The 22,273-nt window shown below is 35.7% G+C and overlaps 2 protein-coding genes across 2 annotated transcripts in view; both read right to left on the bottom strand.

Annotated features, from left to right (window-relative positions):
- LOC107568542 (semaphorin-4D-like) overlaps positions 1–13,553 on the bottom strand; it is a 59,808-nt gene extending 46,255 nt beyond the window's left edge. The window contains exon 1 of the mRNA XM_016254505.1: positions 13,425–13,553. The gene's annotated coding sequence lies outside the window, so the exon portion shown is untranslated. The remainder of the gene's footprint in view (positions 1–13,424) is intronic.
- Positions 13,554–17,357: 3,804 nt separating this feature from the next.
- LOC107568537 (synaptic vesicle glycoprotein 2C-like) overlaps positions 17,358–22,273 on the bottom strand; it is a 32,362-nt gene continuing 27,446 nt past the window's right edge. Inside the window, exons 9-10 of the mRNA XM_016254499.1 lie at positions 21,201–21,334; positions 17,358–17,467 (exon numbers count right to left, since the gene is read on the bottom strand). Coding sequence (XP_016109985.1) covers positions 17,358–17,467; positions 21,201–21,334 — 244 coding nt within the window. The remainder of the gene's footprint in view (positions 17,468–21,200; positions 21,335–22,273) is intronic.

Raw genomic sequence — 22,273 nt, 5'->3', positions numbered from 1 at the left:
CCAGGCCTGGGCAGAGTTCTGGTTTCAAGCTGATCCACTCTTATCACATTTCTTTCTATCCTAAATTTAACCACTACACAAGGGACGACAACACAGACTCCTGATCAGAAGGCAAAACTTGAGCTGATCTCACAAACTGCTCTGTGTGGATTTAGCTATTAAAATGAGTCTGAAAACACACACACACAAAATATATTTATACCAGCAGAGCACAGTAGATATTGCGGTAGTGTTTTGATTATATATGCACAAAATCATTATCAAACTGATTAATTATTCATAGCTGAAACAGATATATGCACTTCTTTTTCTTTCGTTCAAACAGTAGTATACTCTTTTTAACAACACAGACTCCTGATCAGAAGGCAAAACTTGAGCTGATCTCACAAACTGCTCTGTGTGGATTTAGCTATTAAAATGAGTCTGAAAACACACACACACAAAATATATTTATACCAGCAGAGCACAGTAGATATTTCGGTAGTGTTTTGATTATATATGCACAAAATCATAATTATTCATAGCTGAAACAGATATATGCACTTCTTTTTCTTTCGTTCAAACAGTAGTATACTCTTTTTAAAAAAACGTTTGAAAATGAATATAAAATTACCAAATATTAAATTGTTTTGAGCTTCGATTTTAATTGAAGCATGCTAAGTTCAATATAAATATCAATATGAATATTTATGTACATAATACATAATTATTTTTTTATTTAATTCATAATTTTTATTGTTACAAAACAAGTTGATAGTACAGAGTTATAAAATCAGTCATTTACACTGAATTTTTGTTTTTTTGGAATTTGTAAATAAAACTGATTATTGTAGTACATTTTTACAAGAAAATACTATTTCAGAATTTTTACTTCAAAATTGCAAGCTTAATTCAATGTGTTTCTTTGTAATTATTTGTGAAATTATCCTTTATTACATTTTACAATTTGTGAAATCTTACACCAGTTTTTTTGTCTACCAGATTTCTATTCTAAAATTGAGCCTCTTCATTAAAAAAAAAAAAATCACATTAGATAATTCGAGGGTCTTATGAAAGAATCACAAATAGTGTTTGCACTGAAAAAAATGTGCATGTACATTAATTTAACTGCATCTCATCTACATGCCAATCATTTACCCAGTTTAATTTGCTTGTCTTTCCTTGTACCTGCTGGCTCGGGTTTGAATTAATAACTTCTCTCTCCGAAACCGTCGTTCTGGAAGAATGGCCACAGATTGTGACTCCTTGTTTTGATTTTAAAGGGAGGTGTGCCAGTGAAATTACATCAGTTCTGCCTTTTTATTGAGAAGTATAACGCCGCAAAGCTACAGATCAGTGATCGTTTAATAAAGGGTCTGAATGGAGTGGGAAGCTTCGAGTTGTGAATGTGAGAGTATGTCTACAGCAAACTCTTCAAACACAAACATAACAAAAGTTATCAATGCAAATGCATTAACATATTCATATTTACATTTCGGTTAACAATGTTGCACTCAACATTCTAGAATGCTGGATAATGTTACAATGTAACACCAAAGAACACAATGAACCCTGAGCAGCCTGAATGACCATGAGTCAGTGTACTAGAGTAGATGTTGTTTGTAATTGGGTACCATGTGTCTTTCTGGTCAGCACCCCAACGGAGAAAGTCACAGGATTCTCATGAAACACAAGCAAAGATACAGATCCTGCCGGTTTTCAGCCAAATTCTGCCATCATATGATGAAGAACAGGACATTTTCACTCAGAAATTGCAAGTAAGTAATTACAAAGAAACGGCAAGTACATCGAATGAAATATTACATTTTGCAGTAAAAAGCCAGAAATAAAAAACATACTCCAATAACCTTTAATTAAAAAAAAAAAGTCTTCTGAAGCCAAACAAGTATTATTACATTATTTTAATCATAATTACATTACATAATTACATATTTTTCCCACCACAGTTTTAGAGCCTTAATTACATTAATGCATATTCACAATCACATTGTGCACAATCACTATTCAACATATTTGAACGTAATAGACTAAAAGAAAGTGCAAATGGGATTTATGCGCTGTATAGTTTGGAATACAGTGCACTTGGAATTGAACTCACAAGTTTAAAAGGTCAGAGAGAGGGCTGAAAATTATGATGTTAAACTAAATTGCAACTGTTTTGGTGCAAAAGACCTTGACGAGCTTCAGGGAGAAAAATAAATGCTACAGAAGTGTAAAATACAGCCTCTCTAACACAAGATGTTTTGTACTTAACATACGCTCTAACGTAACATTTTTCTCCACAGATCGGTTTCTTTTCAAACACTCCCTTTCAGAAGTATTTCATCTCTAAATTTGTGTTTTACTCCCTAAACAACACAGAAAACAGTGGCATTAATTAAATCATTAATAAAATGAATGGTTCTATTTTGGCATCAATGGTTCCATGAAGAACATTTAACATCCACAAAAGGTTCTTTATAGTGGAAAAAGGTTCTTTAGATTATTAAAATGCTCTTCAGACTAAGAAAGAAGGTTCACTTAAAGGTTCTTTTGGGAACCTAAAATGGTTCTTCTATGGCATTGCTGCGGAAAATTCTCTTTCAGAACGCTTATTTTTAAAGGAATAGTTTATCCAAAAATTTCAATAAAAATTTTCTTGAAAATGTACTCACCCTCAGGTCATCAAAAATGTAGATGAGTTTGTTTCTTCATCAGATTTTTAGAAATGTAGCATTGCATCACTTGCTCACCAGTGGATCCCCTCTGCAGTGAATGGGTGTCGTCAGAATGAGTCCAAACAGTTGTTAAAAAGTAAAAAATGTCTTGATAATGGATTTTTTTTCTTACAAACACGCAGCTTTTGGCTTCTCAAGACATTAACTGATGGACTGGAGTGGTGTGGATTACTTGTGGATTATTGTGATGTTTTTATCAGCTGTTTGGACTTTCACCCATTCACTGCAGAGGATCCATTGCTGAGCAGATGATGGAAAGCATTTCTCCAACTCCGATGAAGAAACAAACTCATCATCTTGGATGGCCTGGGGATAAGTACATTTTCAGCAGATGTTCATTTTTGGATGAACTATTCCTTTAAGAGTGAACAAAGACCAGCACATGTTTCACTTGAAGCTGCTGCTCTAAATGCAAACAGGGAATAATTATTATCATTTCCCAAGAAAGAATTTGCTGGCATTAGTCTTATCTGGTCAAAAACAACACCCGTGTCCGATAACTCGTGGCACGCAAGAGAAATCAAGCCAACCCGACACAATGAGTGCTTTGAGATGCTTCAAAACAGCCGGAATGGCCTTCCCATCAGCCAATAAATCGATTACCTCTGGAATGAGCCTGTTTTAGGAATTTGAGGTTAAAAATGATTATCTCACACAAGCGTGAGGTCTCATCCTGTGACCCGACACAACCTGGCGCTCATTTAAATCCAAATTTACCCTATTTACTTCAATATATGTGTTTTCTGGTCTCATTGTGAATGAAGCATCAGTGCATGATGTTATGAAGAAAAACAAAACCTTCAGAAAGTCTCCATAACATTTCCTCAAATGACTGATTAGCTGATGGCCCTGTTATTTTTCAATCACCTATCAAATAGAGACATTTCCATTCAATGAAGCTACAAAACATCTAAAAGTACCAAACTGGGTGGTTTATTTCAAATCTCTCTGGCTTTAACTAATGCATTCCACTACACTGACTGCAGACTCACACCTCTGACCTTCACAGTTTCTTCACATGCCAAGAAATACATGGACACCAGAGGATAAAGGTCAAGGAAAAATAAAAATGTGTGTGGGCCTAAAAATGACAAAAGAGAAGAACAGGGAGGGGGAAAAAACCCCACAGTAAGAATCAAAAGCATCAGAGAAACTCCATGTGACCACATTTGACCAACACCTGACCCTACATTCAGGCTTATAAAAGAAAACAAGTCACAGTTTCCACAAAATATTCAGCAGCACAGCTGTTTTCAACATTGATAATAACCAGAAATGTTTCTTGAGCAGCAAATCAGCATATTAGAATGATTTCTGAAGGATCACGTGACTGAAGACTAGTGGTTGACCGATAATGTTTTTTTGACAGCCGATGCCGATATCTTGGAAAGCAGGGTGGCCGATGGCCGATATAATTTTATTTATTTTAATTAATATTTAAGAAATTTGAAATCATTTGAAAATTGATAAAAAAATACATGTGTTAAATAAACATACTTATACTTTAGATGACAAAGTATTTTTCACAAATACATAAATAATTTATTAAAGTATTCTGGGACGTTTGTGTGCATTAATCATATTTTTTTCAAATAAAGCCAAGGTAACACTCATTTTACACACAGCACACAGTGAAAAAGACATGAATATGACAGTGGGCAAATGCATAAAGCGCAGCATAATTTAAAATCACGAGTTTAAAGTTTGTCGATCGTGCATCTCCAGTGAAGCGGAACTCTCCCTCCTGTCCACATTCAATTCGCACGGATCGACCGTCACGCAGAGAACACGCGATCATGCAGGATACACATGCACACTTCACAAGATCTCACAACTGGATCCGACTAAGTTTGCAAGGTTTTTGAAATTAGATGTTTATTAGTCATTCAAAGATTTGTTTAAATGATATAAATGCGTATTTGCTGAATGCTGACGGCAAACAGGCAAGTATTATAATGATTGCCTTTCTATTACTAATAACATAAAAGCAATCGTTATAATACTTTTTGTATACATTTAAATTCCTTTGTTTAACCGTTCTATCTGATTATTAGACAGACGTATTAGATTAAATCCAAATTTACCCTATTTACTTCAATATATGTGTTTTCTGGTCTCATTGTGAATGAAGCATCAGTGCATGATGTTATGAAGAAAAACAAAATCTTCAGAAAGTCTCCATAACATTTCCTCAACTGACTGATTAGCTGATGGCCCTGTTATTTTTCAATCACCTATCAAATAGAGACATTTCCATTCAATGAAGCTACAAAACATCTAAAAGTACCAAACTGGGTGGTTTATTTCAAATCTCTCTGGCTTTAACTAATGCATTCCACTACACTGACTGCAGACTCACACCTCTGACCTTCACAGTTTCTTCACATGCCAAGAAATACATGGACACCAGAGGATAAAGGTCAAGGAAAAATAAAAATGTGTGTGGGCCTAAAAATGACAAAAGAGAAGAACAGGGAGGGGGAAAAAAACCCACAGTAAGAATCAAAAGCATCAGAGAAACTCCATGTGACCACATTTGACCAACACCTGACCCTACATTCAGGCTTATAAAAGAAAACAAGTCACAGTTTCCACAAAATATTCAGCAGCACAGCTGTTTTCAACATTGATAATAACCAGAAATGTTTCTTGAGCAGCAAATCAGCATATTAGAATGATTTCTGAAGGATCACGTGACTGAAGACTAGTGGTTGACCGATAATGTTTTTTTGACAGCCGATGCCGATATCTTGGAAAGCAGGGTGGCCGATGGCCGATATAATTTTATTTATTTTAATTAATATTTAAGAAATTTGAAATCATTTGAAAATTGATTAAAAAATACATGTGTTAAATAAACATACTTATACTTTAGATGACAAAGTATTTTTCACAAATACATAAATAATTTATTAAAGTATTCTGGGACGTTTGTGTGCATTAATCATATTTTTTTCAAATAAAGCCAAGGTAACACTCATTTTACATACAGCACACAGTGAAAAAGACATGAATATGACAGTGGGCAAATGCATAAAGCGCAGCATAATTTAAAATCACGAGTTTAAAGTTTGTCGATCGTGCATCTCCAGTGAAGCGGAACTCTCCCTCCTGTCCACATTCAATTCGCACGGATCGACCGTCACGCAGAGAACACGCGATCATGCAGGATACACATGCACACTTCACAAGATCTCACAACTGGATCCGACTAAGTTTGCAAGGTTTTTGAAATTAGATGTTTATTAGTCATTCAAAGATTTGTTTAAATGATATAAATGCGTATTTGCTGAATGCTGACGGCAAACAGGCAAGTATTATAATGATTGCCTTTCTATTACTAATAACATAAAAGCAATCGTTATAATACTTTTTGTATACATTTAAATTCCTTTGTTTAACCGTTCTATCTGATTATTAGACAGACGTATTAGATAATCGATATTAGACAGAACTGAACGACAACAGCGAACAAGAGGGAGAATGTAAGCATTGTGTGCTCAGGCGCTGCCGTTCTCGTTCGCGCCATCAAAATAAAAGTCCCGCCTAGAACGCATCGGCCAAACAGGAAAACTTATCGGCCAATGCCGATATTTAAAAAATGCCAAATATCGGCCGATATATCGGCCTTGGTGATATATCGGTCGAGCACTACTGAAGACTGGAGTAATGATGGTGAAAATTCAGCTTTGATCACCGCAATAAATTACATTTTAATAGAGATTCACATAGAAAACACTTATTTTAAATTGTAATAATATTTCACAATATTACTGTATTTTTTGTCAAATAAATGCAGCCTTGATGAGCATTAAAACATTTAAAAATCTTACCGACCTAAGTGTATACAGTAATATACAATATTTGCAATAAGAGCTGCAGATTACACAACTGTAGCTTAACTATGACATCTATCTATAAACACTGCTCCCAACAACAACATTCAACACATTACACAAAATGAATTATTTGTGTTTCCAAGGCATAGAAACACATGTGCATGACCAACAAAGTAAGATGCAGTGACACACAGCGCTGGCAGGTCAACTGAACCGTAACGCTCTCACTGGCCTCAGGGCATCATTGTTATTCAGCCCTGTTATCGGTTACCAAGCACTGCTTACTTGCTGTGATTTTTCAAGAAGAGAACCAGAAACAGCAGCCATATGAAGAAACTCTATGACTGATCTGAGACCTGTGCAGGTGTTGGGGGCAACATAAACGAGCCCTTGGTCAGATTAGAGGGGTAATTATTCTCCAGAAAGGTAACAGAATAAGGGCGTCCTCCTATCTGTCCATATCCTTCTCTCCGCACTCCTCTGGGAGATGGAGGGATGTTGGCAGAGGGACACAAAGCACGACTGTGTTCAGCTCACAAATCTCAAGAGTGGCACTTTTGTGAAGTGAAGGAACATTAGACGCAGTGGACGGGTCTTTTTCAGCATCCACAATGTGGACGGAGCCTTAAATCAGGGTCGGACAGCGGATAGGGCATCGATGTAAAGTTTGGATCAGATTGCATTTCACTAGCATGCAGAAAGCGGTCGAAACTAATGAAAGACTCCTGCTATCTCTTCAATTCTGGTCTAAAGAAGGTCAGTCGCTGCATTGATTTTTAAAGCAGGAAGCTGCATGCAAAAACATTGTTTTTTCATGCATTGGGCAGTTTTGAGATGTTCAGACTAGTGGAAAGAACATTCAAAATACACTTCTAAGTGTTTAATCTTTGCACTTTATCTACTTGCATTTGTAGATTTCAATTTCAGTACATATCTTTAAAGGGGTCATAGGATGCTTTTTTAAAGATCATTATTTTGTGTATTTGGTGTAACAGAATATGTTGACATGCTTTAATGTTCAAAACACACATTATTTTTCAAATACTGTACATTATTGTAGGTCCTCTATGCCCCGCCTCTCTCAAACGCTTCGTTTTCTACAAAGTCCCTCCTTCCGACAAGCGCAGTCTGCTCTGATTGGCCAGCTGACCCAGTGCATTGTGATTGGCCGAACACCGCAAGCAGCTGCTTCAACACTAACTGCGGTTACTGAAACCACGCCTTCTTTCTTTGCGTGCACATTTGGGCGGCATTATGCTAATATTTCCACATAGTGAGGTAGATATGTGGGGGCGTGTTAGAACGAGCCGTTTTAGGGGGGCGTGGCAGAGTCTTAACTTTGATAAAGAATATCTCTTTGGTTTTGAGACTTTAGTCTTTGCAACTTCAGGGATCTTATCTATGCACAATCAGCTTGTAACACTCCAAAGAGAAAGGAAAGCTTGAAATCGCATCATATGACCCCTTTAAGGCTATAATTTTTTTCTCCTTTTCAACAGCACTTGCATGCACCAAACTTTACAGTTTTATTCCTATCTATATTCTTATATATTATTTTTGTAATATATATAATTTTTGTAAATTTTGTAATAAATATATATATTATTGTTTTCACTGAAGGGTTTGTTCATTTATCATACACCTGATTTTATACAACACTTTATACCCAAAACTTGACTGACAGTATTTTCAGTCTGACAGTAAAAAAAAAACTGACAGTATTTTCTGATTTTATGGAGTGATAAAAAGAGAAATCCAAATCCTCGAAAAAAAACCTTTAACTCAAATATGAGAAAATAAAATAAAACAAACCTGGCTTTATTCAATGTTCAGATTTATGTTCTGAAAATATATGCATTTTATTGTATATTTAACTAGATAATGCCCTATTTAGACATAACATTTAAAAAAAACTCGTAATACAAAAAAAGTTTGCAATTCTTATTGCAATCTATCAACTAGGGAAGTATGGTGGTATCTAGTCATTTTTGTGGGTGTCTTCCCTTAAATCATGATGAAACCGTCTGAAAAACCCCAATAAGTTCAAATTCAGATCAACATTAAAGGGTCCGTTCACCCAAAAAGAAAAATTCATCATTGAAAACAGCATGTGCATTTTCAGGTGAACTATTCCTTTAAAACAACACTTAAATAGGTCTGAATCTCGGTGGTTTTGTTCTGAAAGGCTGGTTGTGTTTATCGACGGGCCGCTGGTGTTCGTTCACAGGGATATTGGTTGCCCGTCTGAGCCAGCGCCAGCTCATCTGGGTTACATGATTCTGTCACATTGGACCATGAAGGCAGGTCATTGTCTGTGCCATCGACATGAACCATGTTTAGAAGAACATACATTATATGACCCATTCAGGAGATCATTTCCTCATTAAAAATGTCCCGGGGGACTAATTTAACACCAATGAACCCATCGGTGGGGGTGTGGGGGTGATGGCATCTGCTCTAATTATTACAGCACGTACTGAGATCAAGGTTATGCTCAGAATAAAATACTAGATTACTACACTGCATACTATTTTTTTGTGAAACAGCATACAGGCATTTCAAATAGTAGTATGCTTCACTGTTGTCACATGACCTCATTATATGCACGTTAAACTCAGCAAGTGGCATCAAATTATCTGATCAAATAATCCAATCAGATGCTGTAGGATTACATGCAAACAGAAAATGCACATAATATGCATTTGTAAATGAACAAATGTAAAATGCAAAAACAGTAGGACTGCTACTACGAATACATTTTTTTCTATCCATTAATCTATCATTTTTTTCTGTATCTCCAGATTAGTTGATTATTCCTTTGATTAACATACCAATAAATAATGACTGTGACTTCTGCTATTAATTTTTTTAAAGTTTTATTCAACTAACCCTAAGCCTTTCTCATAAAAATACTTAATTAACAAATAAATACTAAAATGGTATTCATAAATAATAATATTTAAGGTTGCAAAGGCATGGTCAATTTCCAGAAACTTCTGGAAAGTTTCCAAAAAATCCTGTAAAATTTTCTGAAATGTACCTGAAATGTTCTGCCCCTTTGCAACCCATATAATAATGATAATAATAATAATATGAAGGAATTTATCAGCAATGTAAATGTCTATGACAACATAAATTAAGCCCATCAATGACTAGTGCTGATTATAACCAGAAATGCACTTGTATTAAGTTACATGTCAACTTTCTTAACTTTTTAAATGCAATTATGCTAAACTTAAGAATTAGTTTTAACAATATTTATTTTGAATAACATTATCAAGTTGATTTCAAACAGATTCACAAAACCCTTTCAGTTTGAACAATTTACAGCGAAATACCAAGCAGTCCCTGAAACAAAGAATCAATTCTATCATTTCAGAGGTCAGGTTTTAGGCTTTAGGAGTCAAGAGGTCATGGACACACAGGCGTTTAATGCTAACCCTCTGCTGACAGGCTATATTCTTCCTCTTACCAGCCACTTTTACCTGCTTCTATTTTAGACAGCCTTCAGGCACCTGCTCCGAGATACGAAAGAGTCACTCTGTGTTTCAACGAACATGTTTTAAAAAATAGAGGAATATTCATGAAGTTTAAAAAAGGGACAAACGGACAAAGATACATGAACTGTCTTGGAAAATACAGCATATGTCAGTGCTTCAATACATTTTTTTCTATCCATTAATCTATCATTTTTTTCTGTATCTCCAGATTAGTTGATTATTCCTTTGATTAACATACCAATAAATAATGACTGTGACTTCTGCTATTAATTTTTTTAAAGTTTTATTCAACTAACCCTAAGCCTTTCTCATAAAAATACTTAATTAACAAATAAATACTAAAATGGTATTCATAAATAATAATATTTAAGGTTGCAAAGGCATGGTCAATTTCCAGAAACTTCTGGAAAGTTTCCAAAAAATCCTGTAAAATTTTCTGAAATGTACCTGAAATGTTCTGCCCCTTTGCAACCCATATAATAATGATAATAATAATAATATGAAGGAATTTATCAGCAATGTAAATGTCTATGACAACATAAATTAAGCCCATCAATGACTAGTGCTGATTATAACCAGAAATGCACTTGTATTAAGTTACATGTCAACTTTCTTAACTTTTTAAATGCAATTATGCTAAACTTAAGAATTAGTTTGAACAATTTTTATTTTGAATAACATTATCAAGTTGATTTCAAACAGATTCACAAAACCCTTTCAGTTTGAACAATTTACAGCGAATACCAAGCAGTCCCTGAAACAAAGAATCAATTCTATCATTTCAGAGGTCAGGTTTTAGGCTTTAGGAGTCAAGAGGTCATGGACACACAGGCGTTTAATGCTAACCCTCTGCTGACAGGCTATATTCTTCCTCTTACCAGCCACTTTTACCTGCTTCTATTTTAGACAGCCTTCAGGCACCTGCTCCGAGATACGAAAGAGTCACTCTGTGTTTCAACGAACATGTTTTAAAAAATAGAGGAAGATTCATGAAGTTTAAAAAAGGGACAAACGGACAAAGATACATGAACTGTCTTGGAAAATACAGCATATGTCAGTGCTTCAACTGTCAGCTAAATGCAGAATTACAATAGGGCCTATGTCATACACAATACTTCTACTTTAAACAACATTGTTAGACTATTGTACATGCAATTATGAAACCATATTATTCATTGAGAGACTGGGTACATGCAAGCCTTTACTACTTATATATTACTTAATGCACGTCACATGACCCCTACAAAACAACAAAACCCTTCATATCAAAAGTTCATATCTATGTTGTCACCAAATGCATTAGCATTGCTCACATAGATTTGACCAAGTTTGCACAACCTGACTAGTTCTCAACTAGCAATCGCAGAAAATGCACAAAGAAAAAAAGCCTGTTCAAAAATGTGGTCTCATTTTGAACTAGAAGACTCTTTTGTTGTTCAGGTGAAAAGTCTGGGATAATTTATGCGAGTTTGACTGCAGACCTCCACATGACCCTAAAATGCCAGACTAACATTAAGAGAACACAACTAATCAAACAGTACGACAGATACAGGTTAACCAAGTTAGCCGTGTCTGTATGAACTTATGTAAACAGTGAAGAGAGAAGACAGCAGAGTCGCTGTCAGGCCCATATCGGCTCATTTTTTCTGTTATCGGTATCGGCCTGATAAGAAAATTTGGCCGATATCTTAAAGCCGATAAATAATGCATTATTTCCTTCAGAGACACTTCAGATGTGCGCTGTTCGTTTGCAGCCTTTTGTGCAATTGTACGTTGTAATATTGTGTTTATTTGATGTATATCTGATTTATCTCATATAGAATGCGTTTGGTTAAGTTAAAAGAGCGCTTCAGTTTACCGGTGATCGTCTTTAGCTCAGCGCACGCAGCTCAAACAGCAGTGCACAACATTAATAACTATGATTGGGAATGTCGTGTATATAACATTCTAATGAGAACATTATTATAATAAAACGTTGTGCATTCTTTGGGTTTAGTTGCTGTGTTTCAGCGCGTTGTTATGGGAAGAGCGCATCCACAACAGGATCACACATTCTGACTATAGCATGCAATAACTGCGTCATTTTGTACATATATAAGTTGTAATATTATGTTTATGTTGTATTAATATTAATCTCAGGATGCATTTCCTTGAGTTAAATAAGCTGCCAGCAAAACGCTTCAGTTTACCTTGTTCATTCAGCTCTTCAGCTTCAGCACGCGCAGCTCAACGGCTGCTGTTTAAAACAGTGGTATTAATTTGTTACTTTTTCAAAATCATTGATATATTATTAATAACAACAACCACTTGTATTTTTCTCTTATTATTTTCATCAACAATATGGTTTAGTAATTAAAATCATTTAATTATTGTCCGTGCAGAGGCTATTCCGTTTTATTGATCTATGGCGCATTCATTTTGATTCTTTACACGTGTAATGATGTCCAGTGACTTGTTTGCATTATTTATGCATCATTTTATTTATTTGTAAGACTTTTTTATGACTAAATTTGGTAATGGGAGAGTAAAAATATTTTTAAAACGTACACCGTTCAAACTAGGTTGCTTATGTTGAAGTGTTTGGGATGTGGCTTTTAATGATGAGACCTTTTTTGTAATCAGGCTCTCAAAAAGTATATAACAATTTAGATATAGATTTATCGGCCAACATATCGGTTATCGGCTTTCAAAAATAAAGAATAATCGGTTATCGGTATCGGCCAAAATTTTCATATCGGTGCATCCCTAATTAGCATTGCTCACATAGATTTGACCAAGTTTGCACAACAACTAGCAATCGCAGAAAATGCACAAAGAAAAAAAGCCTGTTCAAAAATGTGGTCTCATTTTGAACTAGAAGACTCTTTTGTTGTTCAGGTGAAAAGTCTGGGATAATTTATGCGAGTTTGACTGCAGACCTCCACATGACCCTAAAATGCCAGACTAACATTAAGAGAACACAACTAATCAAACAGTACGACAGATACAGGTTAACCAAGTTAGCCGTGTCTGTATGAACTTATGTAAACAGTGAACGAGAGAAGACAGCAGAGTCGCTGTCAGCCAATGAGCGTTTGTCCTTAAAAACAAGCGAATATTTCCCTTTTGTTCCATTGTTTCGGAGCCAAATATAAAGTAACACTGAATAAAACAGCAACAAAACGCAGCATTCAAACAGCTGAGGAGGGTAAAACTGACGCGTATTGTCGTGTAGAGGAGGAATAAACCTGCTGTAAACCATCCAGTCGCGGAGGAACAAGTGCAGCTCAAAGTCCTCAAAGCTCTCGAGAGCAGAGTCCATAGAAACCGGAGGAAAACAATCGTCAAACCCTGAAAACGCAGCGGCTGAATCCCGCGCAGACACTCACCAGGGCGGCGTCAAGGGTTCCGCTCCTCCGCGAGGGCCAAGCGTTTAAAGTTTAAAGAGTTTGTGAGAGCTGATGCCGCGACCTGACGCGTTTCTCCCTCTCAGCAGTGTGTGTGTGTGTGTGTGTGTGTGTGTGTGTGTGAGAGAGAGAGAGAGAGAGAGAGAGAGCCAGCAAAAGAGGTGCAAATGAGATGCTTACAAACGACACGATATACATTTAATTTTTTAGATTTTAATATATTATATTTTTATTTGATACATATTTGATTTTAAAACATGATTTAAATGTTTTAGTTAATTATATTAGGATTTTATGTTTTTCTTAGGAAGCATTTTTATGAAAGTAACTAATAAATGTTAAATAATAATAAATGTTTAAAAATGATAATAAATAAAAAAATATTATTTCATATTTAATTATTTATGTTATGTTGTTATATATATGTGTGTGTGTGTGTGTGTGTGTGTGTGTGAGTGTGTGTGTGTGTGTGTGTGTATGTGTGTGTGTGCGCGTTTTTGTGACAAATGAGGACATAAATGTGTATAATGACAAAGGTATGACAGGTATTACAAGGAGAAGGTGACTTTTCAGGACATTACCCCATGTCCCCACTTTTCAAAACGCTTATAAATCACACAGAATGGAGTGTATTGAAAATCTGAAATAGCAGAAAGTCTCCTGTGAGGGGTAGGTTTAGGGGTAGGGTTGGTGTAGGGCAATAGAATATACGGTCTGTACAGTATAAAAACCATTACGCCTATGGAGAGTCCACACTTTTCACAAAAACAAACCTGTGTCAGTGTGTGTGTGTGTGTGTGTGTTAAATAAAATATCATATTAGAACTTGCAACAGCTTGGTTAGTTACTAGAAAGATAAAACCTCATGAATAGTCTTTTTAAACAAATCGGTTAAGTGAATGATTCAATGACTCGTTCCTAATGGCGGTCACTTGTTTCGTTTCTAAATGAATCAGCTTTTTTTGAACGAATCGGTTGAGTGGATGATTCAATGAATCAGAGTTGTTAAACAAATCAGTTGACTGAATGATTCAATACATACTTATAGTACAGTCACTTGTTGCCACCTACTGGTGTAACTGTGAAAACTGCGGTAAGTGGCTCTGAAAAATCCATTAATACACAGACAGTATGTCTGTAACCAACAAAAATATTTTACAAATATTAAAAAAAAGACATTTTATTAAAATAAAGTATTTTAGTCAGCCTTGTAATAAAATTATTTATCTATTTTAAATGTTTCTTTTTTTCAGCCCTGAGAAGTTACTGAAGCTGACAGGATTTATCACATAATTACATACTACTTCAAGATATAGACCGAGCCAGGCAAAAACATCCTTCACTGAAAATATTGTCTAATCAAAAGTGTGATGTTTTATAAACACATGTCAAACTGAATTATGAAACGACTCATTATAAATTCAAATGTGTATAAACTGCTGCCTTCATATCAGAAGCCGTTTATGTGAGTCATGAATGATGACAGATGTACTTGGCTTAATGTTATACGGTTGAAGAACCGAGTCCTGGTTGTGTTTGAAAAACATAATTCAGGGTTAAATATAGATATATGGATTTATAGGGAATATATAGTCAAATATGTAAAGTTATTGCACCTGTAGGGTCATTGTGTTTACGTAACCTGCATTTTAAAAGCTAACCTGTGGTCCTAGTGTTACATAACCTCAGTATGTGAGGATCCGTGTTACACTGTAACCTAGATTTGCTTTAATCCCGCAGCTCTGAGGACAGAGGAGTGTTCGTTTTTGACCTCTCTGTCTCAGCTTATGGGCCTTTACATTACAGTGGAAGCTTATAAGATATAAAAAGATGAAAAAGAAACATTTGTCCCTTCACAAGCAAGCTGGAAGAAAGAAATGAAAGGCCCCTTGTCGAAAGGTCAAAGGTTATGTGACATTTTCTGCCCATGGAGGAGTGAATCCAAAACATGAGTATGGAGGACAGAGCAAGCATTGTCTTTTTCCTCCACGTTAGCATTACTATTAATTTTTATATATTTTTTTGTTTTATCACAACATATTTCATGGCCTCTTTTAAAAAGCTAATTCTCATAACTTGTGTGACCTGTGCTGTTATCCATCAAACCTTCCTCTGGCTACTGGATATTTAGCTTTGATGATCCATGCAAACTGTTTCCATCTGTTTTCACATCTTGTTTTCATAGAGCGACCCTTTGTTCTTCTTTATCTGTTACACCCTGATCAGCCGAGCTAGAAGAATTTTACAGAGAGTGATTTGAGGTAATGACACTCCTTACACAGATGCAGTATTTACTTACACACAGATCTGATAAATCAGCTGCAGTTTAGTGTGTGCTGGTGTAACACAGATAACGTGTTCGTGTGATCTGTACGTCACGCTCTGAGTGCTGTGTGTAATGCTGATCGGTCACTGATCGTAAACATGCATGTGCTGGATCCAGAGTGTCACATACACCTGTGAGGTCACAGAATGTGAGGTATTTTATGATCAGATCTGACCTATATACTGTAGATATGAACTACAGGAATCAGATCAACTAGATTCTGACATGTTATGAAGAAAAAATGAGCAGTGCTTGTGTGTGCAAAACTACTATGATACTAGGGTGTTCTGGGTGGTTGTCAAGGTGTTGCTATGTGGTAGCTTGTGTATTCTAGGTGGTTGCTAGGGAGTTGCTATGAGGATGCTCGGGTGTTCTAGGTGGTTGCCAGGGAGTTGCTGTGTGGTTGTTAGAGCACAGAATTGCTATGTGGTTGCTAGGATGCTGCTATATTGTTTCTAGGGTGTTCTAGGTGGTTGTCAGGGAGTTACTATGTGCTTGCCAGGGCACAGTGTTGCTATGTGGATGCTAGGATGTTACTAAGTGGATGCTAGGGTGCTCTAGGTGGTTGCTATATGGTTGCTAGGGTGTCCAAGGTGGTTGCTAGGAAGTTGCTATGTGCTTGCTAGGGCACAGAGTTGCTATGTGGTTGCTAGGATGTTGCTAAATGGCTGCTAGGGTGTATTAGGTGGTTGCCAGGGAGTTGCTATGTGGTTGCTAGGGTGCACTAGGTGATTGCGAGGGAGTTGCTATGTGCTTGCCAGGATGTTTTCGGTGGTTGCCAAGGAAAATCCTATGTGGTTGCTAGGTCACAGAGTTGCTAAGTACTTGCTAAGGTATTCTAGGTGATTGCCAGGGTGTTCTAGGTGGTTGCCAGGGAGTTGCTATGTGCTTGCCAGGGGACAGAGTTGCTATGTGGTGCTAAGGTGTTGCTATATGGCTACTAGGGTGTTCTATGTGGTTGCCAGGGAGCTGCTATGTGGTTCCTTGGATGTTCTGGATAGTTGCCATGGAGTTGCTATATGGTTGCCAGGGAGTTTCTGTGTGTTTACTCAGTGTTCTAGGTGGTTGCCATGGTGTTGCTATATGGTTGCTAGGGTGTTCTGGATGGTTGCCAGGGAGTTGCTATGCAGTTGCTTGGACATTCTGAATAGTTGCCATGGAGTTGCTGTATGGTTGCCAGGGAATAGCTATGTGCATACTATGGCGTAGTTTTAGCTCACAGATGAATTTTGTTTATTGTTAATATGATATTTATTTTTCACAGAACTCTGTACTCATGTGATGCAATTCAAATGTGACCTTTTGAACATTCTACTGTTTCCCAGCAGTAAAAGCTATAATCCTTATCATAGTGCAAATGATTATGTAAATATTATTTTTTGTGGTGCATACAAGCACATACAGGACTTCTGAATAGAGTTCTTTCTATTTTACACAGCATGCAACATTTGTAAACATCATACAGAAAATGGTTGCAGTCCTGCTGATTGGTTAGTATAACAGCTACTATGTATGCAAACTATTAAACATTCTCTCACCCGTTTCCATTTCAGCTGCTCTTCTGAGTGGCTTAGGGTGGAATGGATCCGCTAGGACGCAGAATTATCCTCAGACACGCCTGGAATCCAGATCATGGAGATCCCAGCAACAATCAGGCCTCCAGAGAGGAGTCTAAACCCGACTTCTGCAATTCTAAATCCTGGTTTAAACCACAAATCCAGGACAAAAATGATCAGCCGTGTTTTACACCTGTGACCATTATAAGTAACAGAATGGTTCAGTAATTTTAATAATATTTTTTAATAATTATGCAAATAATAAAAACTCATTTGATATAATTCTGATAATTAATAATTAATTGGTTTTTATATAAATTATTATTACATAAAATATTTTTTATGTTTAATGTAATATTTCTAATAATAATAATATAGTACATTTATTATCCTTATTATTATGCACCTTGAGGATGTTGTGAGCTTAATAAATAATGCAATTATTAATGTAATAAAAAACAATGTAAATTTTTCATGTTTAATGTATAATAATAATAATTTATGCTGCATATTGAGGATGTTGTGAGCTGTAAGACAGTGGCAGAGAGACAGAGACAGACAGAGACAGAGGCGCTGGCAAGTATCTAGTTTCAGTTGAACATTCCTGCAGGATTAAACTGTCCTTGAGTCAGTCAGACACCAACAGATTCAACCCTGCATGTCATTACTGAAGTACACAGCACATTTCACCACAGTCCCGGACTCCCGGTCCAATAAAAGTACAGGAGTCTAGTTCACATATCAACACTAACACAATGGGAGATGCTTGGAGCTCGTGCTCCATCTGGTGTCGAAGCATCGAACAGGTTTATCTATTATTTGTTCATCATATTCATTAGAAAATATTTTCTTTTCTTTTAGCTCTTTTTAAGGTGTTATATATTACTATTATTATATATAATATATTTACACTATATATTAAGATTACAATGAGATCATTTTAGTGTACAATAGATAATATTTAAATTTTTTAAAGCATCTTTTTTTTTTTTACAAATTATGAGCACGTTTTACTAGCTATTTTCAGGTGTGTTATATATTACCATTATTACATATATATATATAATTTTTTTTTAATAAAAGACAATTTTTTTCTAAAAAATTAATTTTAGTGTACTCACATTCACCATTAGAGGTCACAATATAACAAATTTTACATCCACAAGGGTTTTTATCAATTCAAGCAGGTTTTGTATTAGATTCATATAATTCAGATTACGTATTGTGATTAATCTGAGTTATTAATTATTTTATGTGGCCCAGAATATCAGTTTATAGGATGAATTCAGGTAAAATGAATTGATATTTAGATACCCAGAGGTTTCTGAAAAAAAGAGCAGACGCGTGTAGACAGCAGCAGCAGGGCCTGTACGTCATCAAGATCAGACCAGGCTGAATGGCTTTTATTATTTTCTAAGATTATATGGAAGCCCGTTTCCGCTACTGAAAAAAAGGTAATTGCAACTTTTTATCTAACAATTCTGACTTTTTTGCAGAATTGCGTGATATAAACTCTCAATTGCAAGTTCCAAAGTCAGAAATGCACGAAAAAAAATCACAATTGCGAGATAAACGTGCAATTGTGAGAAATAGTCGGAATTGTGAATTTATATCTCACAATTCCGACTATTTCTCAGAATTGCACGTTTATCTCGCAATTGTGATTTATTTCTTGCATTTCTCTCATCATTGTTATATAACTTCACAATTGCCAGTTATAAAGTCAGAATTGTGGGATATAACCTTGCAATTGTGAGAACATCTAAATTGTGAGACAAACTCGCAACTGCGAGAAAAAGTCAGAATTGCAAGAAAAATGTCAGAAATGTGTGTTTAAAAACTCGCAGTTGCATGTTACAAAGTCCGAATTGTGAGATATAAAATCAGTATTGTGAGAAAAAAGTTACAATTGTGCATTTATATCTCGCAATTCTGATTTTATTTTTTGCAACTGCGAGTTATAAAGTCAGAATTGCGGGATATAAACTCTTAATTGCAAGAAATAAAATCAGAATTGCGAGATATAAGCTTGCAATTTAGAACATTTTCATGTCTCACAATTCTGACTTTGTAACACAATTTAACACACAGTTGAAATCACGCAATTCTGACTTTATAACTAATAATTGCGGGTTTGTATCCCACAATTTTGAGAATTTTTTTTTTAGAATTGTGAGATAAAGTCAAACAATACAAATAAATAATAAAGTATAAATCATAGAAATTATTACATTAAATAAATATAGAAATTATATATTTAACACAACTGAAAAAACTGTAAATAATAAACAACACAAATAAACAATATAAATAATAAATCATGTATATATATATATATATATATTTTAATATCAATTATATTTTTATATGATTATAATATATGTAATTACATCAAAAACAGCAGTATTGATCTATATTAGCTATAAAAAGGATATTAAATGCAGCATAGGGAGATCTAGGAAGAACAGAATAATTATTTAAATAAAAAGGTGAAAAAACTAATTTTTAAACATTTTTTTAAAAGCTATTTTTTTTAAATGCTAATAACAACTTTAATTAGTTTTCATTTAATTTTAGTAGATTTTGTTATGTGCTCTTTTTCATTAGTATTTTTTTTTTAATATTATTACTCTTTTTTTTAATTATTTATTTCAGTTGTAGTTTACTTTTTTTAAAGTTTATTTTCCAGTAATCTTAGTGCTTTAGTTTAACTTATTTCAGTTAGCTGCCAAACTAACTTTTAGTTTTAGTTAAAGGGATAGTTCACCCAAAAATGAAAATGTGATGTTAATCTGAGACTTACAAAAGTTCTTTAAAAACCTACAGAGAATAACACAGTGCTGTACAATTAAGACAGACAGACAGATGATAGATGGGTAGATAGATAGATAGATAGATAGAGTCAGATTATAGACAGACAGACGATGATACATAGATAGATAGACAGACGTTTAGAGTGATAGACAGAACAATAGATAAAACTATAAATAGACAGACAGATGCTGTACTGCCCCCGTCTGGTCACAGTTTGAACTACATTCTGTCTCTTTGACACAGGAGGGTCTTTAGGGAGTTTAACCTCTGAAAACCTATTAGTGAGTTTCAGCGTGTGCAGCAGATCTCCAGCTCTCTCACACTTTCACTCTCAGCTCATTTCATTTCTGTAGCAGCTCTGAAACGGCTTCATTAGAGACATGAACTCAATTTCCCATGAGGCCTCTGCTCTCCCTCTCTCTGCGGTTTGTGTTTGTTCTGCTGAGTTGTGGAGATTGTGGAAGTGTGTAAGGTGGCTTTTCCTGAGTCAGCTGTACCCTGAAATGACCCGATCGCTGTCTGCTCACACACACACACACACACACAAACCATAGGCATGATTTTTTTCATGTACAAACTGTATTTTCTATCCCCTTACCCTAACCCAGGGCTGCCCAAACTTGGTCCTGGAGGGCCGGTGTCCTGCAGAGTTTAGCTCCCACCCAAATTAAACACACCTGAACCAGCTAATCAAGCTCTTACTAGGCATAGAAACTTCCAGGCAGGTGTGTTGAGGCAAGTTGGAGCTAAACTCTGCAGGACACCAGCCCTCCAGGACCGAGTTTGGGCAGCCCTGCCCTATCCCTACCCCTCACAGGAAACTTTCTGCATTTTTATATTTTCAAAAAACTTAATTCTGTATGATTTACAAACTTGTTTCCTCATGGGGACAAAAAAAAATTCGTGAAACCACATAGACTTCTACACATATTACTTCTACACTTCTATATATATTATAGAATATTTATTTTATACATATTTTAAATATTTATATCACCTTGTGATTGTTTCTATCAACTAACATCCCTAAAAAGTAGATAAGTAAGTTTCAACACACTGTACCTGTGTTATAGAAGAACGCTTCTATGATGGTGCAGTTCTTGAAGAAGGAACCAATGGAGCTGACGTCCTCAAAGAAACAGCTCTGAAAGGTGGAGTCGATGAAAGTCACAGACTTAAACTTCATGCCAATGAACCTGAAAAAAAGACAGGACTGGTCAGGACACAATTAACCAGCTCGAGGAACAGCATACAAGCACATCAAACCTTAAAATATTAATGAGAAAGAATCAAGATCAGTTCAATCTGGCATGTGGCACCAATAAGGAAATAATCAACATCGAAAATCTTCTCTTCTCTTAGTTAGCAATTGGATTCAATGGAGGTCAACTGTTTACTCAAGCTTCTCAGATGATTCTCCATCCATCAACACTAACTGCGGTTACTGAAACCACGCCTTCTTTCTTTGCGTGCACATTTGGGCGGCATTATGCAAATATTTCCACATAGTGAGGTAGATATGTGGGGGCGTGTTAGAACGAGCCGTTTTAGGGGGGCGTGGCAGAGTCTTAACTTTGATAAAGAATATCTCTTTGGTTTTGAGACTTTAGTCTTTGCAACTTCAGGGATCTTATCTATGCACAATCAGCTTGTAACACTCCAAAGAGAAAGGAAAGCTTTAAATAATAAGCATTTGACCCCTTTAAATAATCTAATAAATTCATCGTGATTCGTGTGTGTGTGTGTGTGTGTGTGTGTGCGCCGTCTGATCTCATCTGCTCATAAATTAGAATCACAGGAGCTGGACGCCACAAAAACACGATAAGAGCTTCATCTCCAGGAGAGATAATAAACAAAAAGAAAGAGAAAGAATCAGAGCGAAACACAAAGAAAGAGAAAAGGAGGAGAGGAGAGATAAGGACGTTTTAATTTCCTGGCCCTGCGTCTGGATGTGACATTACCTCAACACCGGGATATTATTTATGAGAGAGAGATCAGACTGCTGAGAACAATAACACACATACACATACACACACACACACACACACACTCACACTCACACTCACACTCACACTCACACTCACACTCACACTCACACTCACACTCACACTCACACACACACTCACACACACACA

This window comes from Sinocyclocheilus grahami, unplaced genomic scaffold (genome assembly GCF_001515645.1).
Source record: "Sinocyclocheilus grahami isolate Dianchi unplaced genomic scaffold, SAMN03320097.WGS_v1.1 scaffold1255.1, whole genome shotgun sequence".
NCBI lineage: Eukaryota > Metazoa > Chordata > Actinopteri > Cypriniformes > Cyprinidae > Sinocyclocheilus > Sinocyclocheilus grahami.
This window is presented reverse-complemented; position numbering and strand designations above follow the sequence as displayed.